The 6,509-nt window shown below is 42.7% G+C and overlaps 1 protein-coding gene across 1 annotated transcript in view; it reads left to right on the top strand.

The window, feature by feature from the left end:
* Positions 1 to 649: 649 nt before the first annotated feature.
* The window catches only part of xpc (xeroderma pigmentosum, complementation group C), a 16,966-nt gene continuing 11,106 nt past the window's right edge, over positions 650 to 6,509 (top strand). The window contains exons 1-8 of the mRNA XM_087178081.1: positions 650 to 942; positions 2,773 to 3,288; positions 3,394 to 3,490; positions 4,054 to 4,138; positions 4,240 to 4,397; positions 4,900 to 5,020; positions 5,121 to 5,210; positions 6,429 to 6,509. Of these exons, the coding sequence (XP_087034207.1) occupies positions 807 to 942; positions 2,773 to 3,288; positions 3,394 to 3,490; positions 4,054 to 4,138; positions 4,240 to 4,397; positions 4,900 to 5,020; positions 5,121 to 5,210; positions 6,429 to 6,509 (1,284 nt within the window). The 5' untranslated portion in view covers positions 650 to 806. The remainder of the gene's footprint in view (positions 943 to 2,772; positions 3,289 to 3,393; positions 3,491 to 4,053; positions 4,139 to 4,239; positions 4,398 to 4,899; positions 5,021 to 5,120; positions 5,211 to 6,428) is intronic.

Raw genomic sequence — 6,509 nt, 5'->3', positions numbered from 1 at the left:
CATGGATTCAGGAATGAAAAACATTAGATTTAATGAAACATGTACAAACTCTGGTGCAGTTTTTTGCATGGAGTTTTTCTACTGTTCATTTCACTGTGATAGTACAGAAAGCCGCTGCTGCCCGATGATTGTGGAGCCAAACCTCATGAATGTCGTTATATGTGTCTCGGAAGAAACTCAAAGCTGACATGATGACATTTTAATATCAGGTGAAGAGCTGGAGACAGACTCGACAACAAACAAAAAATTTGAGTTTAAGTTCCCTGTGCTTTTTTTATTTAGTTATTTTTTAAGGAATTTATCTTTTTACATTTCCTTTTCATTTCGTCCTTTTTTGTTGTTTCACTTCTGTCATTTAAATTCTTCTTTTATGTGCTGTTGTATCACCTCAATTACTGCACCTTCCCTTTGATCAATGAAAAAATAATTACATAAATAAATGAATGAATGAATAAATTAGTTAATTAATTAATTAATAAATAAATAAATACATTTTTAAAAAGTAGTTAAGCTTCAAATGCAGCACCACACCGCCCCCTGGTGTAGGAACAGTGGTATTACAACGCTCCAAAACACTACAGCCGATATGCAAGTGCAACATTATTGGCGGCGAAGAAGACGGAGCGGATGTGACGTCAGAGTCCGGCCTCCAAAACAACCGGAGCACAATTTTCTTGTTATGAAAGAGTGATATGTTGGATAACCGCCGTGTGGTTGATCTTACACAACAGCAGCGAGGACCCGGAGGAGCTGGAGAACTTCCGGTCGTCTGGTTTAGTCAGAAGACGTCTGAAGAAAGTTGCTGAATGAGAAAAGACAGAGACACAAACATGGCGAAGAGGAGAGCGGGAACGGAGACCGAGGCCGGTACAAAGAAACCGAGGCAGGTGCCGAAGACGAAGGGCAGCGCCGCTAAAGAGAGAGAGAAGAAGAAAGATGCAGGTAGGAAGAGTCAGTCTGAGCTGCCCCGTTATTTACGAACACACCTGAACTCTGCAGCCAGGAGTGAATAAAGCTGAAGCTTCGCTGTAAACAGCTGTTTATCTGTGAGGGAGAAACTGACTGAAGATGGTCAGTTTGTTCCAACAGTAATCAGAGAGTCAGGCTGTTCGATGACGAAGGAAGCAAGAACTTCATAATATTTTTATTCTTTGTATCTGGTCGTAGTGTTATAAATAAAATATGTAATATCAACTGTAATAAATTAAATTATTGTCCCAAAACATTAAGTGATTCAGCTGATTTTTATCTCTGTTGTCATGACATCAGATAAATCTTTTGGCACATGTTTTTGTTATTTGCTTCAAGTCAGAACAACAACAAAACTTTGAGAGAGGATAACATCCCATAAATGTGTCATGATGATGATGAATCCCAGCCCAGTGCTGGTGAGCAATGATCCAGTTTATTTAGAGCAGATTCACTTTAACTTATTATGTTCATCCCATCAGCTGCTGTGAGGAAACCGGGGTCGTCTGGGTGAAGAAGCCCTAAATGTGAAAGGTGTTTGCTTCGTGTTTGTGTGTCAGGTTGAGAGAAACAGTCTGTGAGCGGCTGCAGCTGCAGGATGAACGTCCTGGTTACTGGAGTGAAGCTGCTGCTCCACTTCTTCAAAACCTGAAACATGGTTTTTGTGAAAAACAGATGTTTGTCTGATTCTGTTTTTAACACTGTGTCACACATCATTCACGTCACATCTGTGTCTTTGTCCTGCTGTTGTGTCTCAGTTCATGTGTTTGTGTATCCGTCTCTTGTCTCAGAGCAGCAGCGTTACTGACACCAGGCTCAGTCTGTTGTAGGGCTGAATCATAGGAAAACAAGACGGGAAGATATCGGGATTATTTTGGCAGATATTGTGATAGGAGTCGTGATTTCAGTTGGAATTGTAATTTCTGCTTTTCATTTTAACAGAAAACAAACAATGATTTGTACCAAACATTTCCCTTTCCGTCTGGAGAATATGATTTACAGGCGTCTCTGTAGCACCACAACACACAACACGTCATTTATGATCTGTTGAGACACATTTCATCTCTATCAAAAAAACTGCAGCGTTGATTTGGATATTGCATTTGTCCATATAGTGACTTTGATCATTTTTCAGCCCTAATTTGCTTTAAACAAATGGTACCGTGGTTGAGATGGTTACCTTTTTATTCCTCTCATCTGTCAAAGACAAATGATTCATAAACAGTGACAATAATTCACATAAATCTTTCTGTTGGAGGACGACCATCCCCGCAGTTTCCTGTGGCCCCTCCCCCAAAGACTGTGAGGTCACAGTTTTTTTGTTTATTTTGTTTGTTTTCATTTTAAATATGACTGTAAAAATCAGTGCAGAGGTCTGTGACACTTCTTCTTCTTCTTCATCTTCTTTGTTCAGGGTTAGTGATTAGACGCGCTCGCATTAATATGGTCGAGCTTCATTGATGGTAAATATATCAGCTGTAAACATAATAACAATAATAAGCTTTACTTATACAGCACCTTTTAAAACACAGTTACAACCTGCTTTGCAAGACGAGAGAAAATTGAGGACAAACAATAAAAATTAATGATAAAAACACAGTTGAAAGGTTTTCCAACTTTGAGGAGGAGATAGAGGAAAAAGAGATAAAACAATCTAAAGTCAATCCATAAAATTAGATCAAGGAGGGTTACTTTATATTATTTATTTATAGCATAAGCTAAGAAAAAGTGTGAAGAAGAAAACTGAAAACTAAACCAGTGAGTCTGCATCATCGCTCAGTCGCAGTCTGTCTGTTCATCCAGGTAACGGCATCACAGAGAAAGAGGACACGCTTGAGAGGAAGGTCAACGCCAAGAAACGTCAGTCCTCAAAACCACCAGAGAGAAACAACTCTCCCGCCAAGACCAGCGCCAAGACCAGCATCAAGACCAGCGCCGAGACCAGCGTCAAGACCAGCGTCAAGACCAGCGTCAAGACCAGCGTCAAGACCAGTGCCAAGACCAGCGTCAAGACCAGCGCCAAGACCAGCGTCAAGACCAGTGACAAGACCAGCGACAAGACCAGTGACAAGACCAGCTCCAAGACCAGCGCCAAGACCAGCTCCAAGACCAGTAAATACTTCCAGTCACCAGTGAAGCAGCAGGAGATCGATAGTGAAGATGAGTTTGACATGATGACATCACCACCACCTGTGGTTAAAGTGAACGCCAAGAAACCAGAGAGAGAAGAGAAGGAGGAGGCGGAGGAAGAGGAGGAGGAGGAGGAGGAGATGGAGGAGGACAGTGAGGAAGACGAGGATGATTGGGAGGAAGTGGAAGGTAAAGATCAGTAAAAAAAATTCTGTTAGTCTGTTGAGTGTGTATTACATCTCCACTGTTTTGTAATTGTGTGTGTGTGTGTGTGTGTGTGTGTGTGTTGATCAGAGCTGGCTGAGCCGCTGGGTCCAGTTGAACCTCCAGAACCCGTCCTCCCCTCGGAGCCCGTGGAGATCGAGATCGAGACTCCGGAGGTCAGACGGAAGTGAGTGACGTTTTCACACATTAGATTATTTTACAACAGTATTTATTTCTACAAACCTTTTCAAGGTAATTATTCATATTTACAAAATCAGTATTGTGATTAAAATATATTTATAAAGACCATGTGAATGTATTCATAAAATCATCGTAACATATAAAGAGATTTATTTAATAATTGATGGTAATATGAAATTAGATTAATCTGTTATTGTACAAATTAATCAATATATGTATTTGAATAATACAAATAAATATTGACACATACCAAAGATCAACAGCTTTAACTTCCTCTGTTGAGTTTTCACTGGCTTCATTCAACAGGAAATCATTTGTTTATGATCAATAAAACTTTAATATTCAATCCAGACAGAATTAAATATTTGAAGTCTTGGATTACGGTGTTTGAAAGCTGCGTCTTCACATCGTGTTTTAAGGAACTGAACATGAACCTCAAATGAGTTTGTGTGACACTTTCTGTGTCTTGTATATTTTAATAAACTGAGTTCATTTTAGATTTTCATGGATATTTATGTCTCTGTTTAACCGTCACTTCTGATTGGCCAGGCAGAAGAGAAAGGCGGAGTTTGAAACGTACCTGAGGAGGATGATGAACAGACACAAGAAAGACCTGCTGATAGACACACACAAGGTGAAAACACACACTGTGTGAGTGTGTGTGTGTGTGTGTGTGTGTGTGTGTGTGTGTGTGTGTGTGTGTTGACTGCAGTAAACCTCAGGTGTGTCTCTCAGGTTCACCTCATGTGCCTCATCGCCAGCGGGATGTTTCGTAACCGTGTGTGCAGCGAACCCGACCTGCTGGCCGTCACTCTGTCGCTGCTGCCCCCCCACTTCGGCCTGGTTGCTAAGGAACGCATCGACCACAACTACCTCTCTGGACTGCTCAGATGGTGAGAGCCTGACACGTGTGAGATGTTAATTATGTTTTATTTAAATCATCCTCATCTGTAAATCACAGCTGTCTTACATAAATAACCACAAACGAACAACAACATCTAATATCGATCGAGCTTCAGCATCGAAAGAAGATTTTAAAGGATGAAATTAATAAATTAGAAACCGCTCGATACGATCACAACCAACCTTCTTCTTAAAGTAATAAATCTTTTCCCGAACAAAATAATCAGATGAATAATAAAACTATCTTTTCTGTAACGCCTTCACCTGATATCAGAGTGTTACACATCTTTTCAACTTCCAACTTCAAGTGATTGTTAATTTTGATTTATCTTGTTTCCTGTCGAACTGACGGCGTCGTCCTCCCACCGTTCTTCTTCTGCTTCCAGTCTTTTCCTGCAGCAGAGATCAGCTGATCGCATGAACAGATCCGTCCCTACATTTCAATAACCTGCAGATGAGTCATAAGTTTCACCACCAACTTCTTCTGTCCAGGTTCAGAGCAACGTTCACCCTCAACCCCAGTCTTCCCTGTGAGGAGCGTCCGGACCCCCGGGCTCTGCTGGAGAGGCGGCTGGCCAGCCTGTCAGCCAGGACCCACCAGGAGATGACTCATGTTGGTAGTTTGGGACCAGACTAATACACTGAATGAACTACAGGCCGTGAGTGAACGCAGAGGGAGGGGCTGACGATGTTCCTGTGTTGTGTCTCTGCAGCTCTTCCTGCTCGTCCTCAGGTCTCTGCAGCTCTTCTGCCGATTGGTTCTTTCTCTGCAGCCGACCTCCTTCAAACCCCCGTCAGCCAAGGTACCGACAGCAGCTGTGTCCAATCAACACAGAGCTCTGTCTTTGACCCTTCCACCGCCGTCAGCTCTGAACGTCATCATGAACCTCATGTCGCCGACAGTGTTAGACTCTGGACTCATCTGATTGATTATTGATTCATCTGCTAATCGATTAATTATTTGATCTGTGAAATGTCACAAAATAGTGAAAAAAAAACAATCACAACTTTACAGGATGTAAACGACCAAGTTCAGAACACAGTGAAGGTGTTCAGTAGAGCTGCAGGGGATGCAGGTGATGCAGGTGATGCAGGAGCGGCAGGTGATGCAGGTGATGCAGGTGATGCAGGATCTGCAGGTGATGCAGGTGATGCAGGTGATGCAGGAGCGGCAGGGGATGCAGGTGATGCAGGTGATGCAGGAGCGGCAGGTGATGCAGGTGATGCAGGAGCTGCAGGTGATGCAGGATCTGCAGGTGATGCAGGATCTGCAGGTGATGCAGGAGCTGCAGGTGATGCAGGAGATGCAGGAGCTGCAGGTGATGCAGGAGATGCAGGAGCTGCAGGTGATGCAGGAGCTGCAGGTGATGCAGGTGATGCAGGAGCTGCAGGTGATGCAGGAGATGCAGGACCTGCAGGTGATGCAGGAGATGCAGGTGATGCAGGAGCTGCAGGTGATGCAGGACCTGCAGGTGATGCAGGTAGAACATAGTTCAGGCGAAGGCTCAGCCCGAGTTCAGTTTACTGTTGTGTCTTATATGACAGAGAGGAAGCAGCAAGTCTGACATTTGAGGAGCTGGAGCCAAGAGAGTGAAGCACTTCTTCTTCTTCTTCTTCTTCTTCTTCTTCTTCTTCTTCTTCTTCTTCTTAAATCTTTGCTTGAAAAATTATGAAACAGTTAATCGACTATTAAAATAGTTTTTCTGTCGATTAGCAAATCAATTAATCAATGAATTGTTTCAACCCTGTTAATATCAGGTTAATCAATTCCCCCTTGTAACTGAGATAACGTGCAGCATAGTCCTTTTTAACTTTCGACCAGATCTAGTTTTTGTAGTAAACTTGACGGGAACGTTGTTCATCAGAGGATCTAAAGCTCAGAAAAGATCTTTTAAAAGAGCATAAATGAAATTACAAAATGTTTTGTACGTATGTCTGGTATCCCTTTAGCAGCTGGGGACGTAGGAAACATATAATATAATCCTCATAACTCATACTGCTGCTTTACTTTAACTCACCAGGGCAAAGGGGCCACAACATCGACCGCTGTCCCAGGAAAGAGCCAAGAGACCCCCAAGACCCCCAAGACCCCCAAGACCCCC

This window comes from Seriola lalandi, unplaced genomic scaffold, assembly GCF_002814215.2.
Source record: "Seriola lalandi dorsalis isolate HSWRI2012SDOR001 ecotype SW California unplaced genomic scaffold, Sedor1 jcf7180002054675, whole genome shotgun sequence".
In the NCBI taxonomy this organism is placed as follows: Eukaryota; Metazoa; Chordata; class Actinopteri; order Carangiformes; family Carangidae; genus Seriola; species Seriola lalandi.
This window is presented reverse-complemented; position numbering and strand designations above follow the sequence as displayed.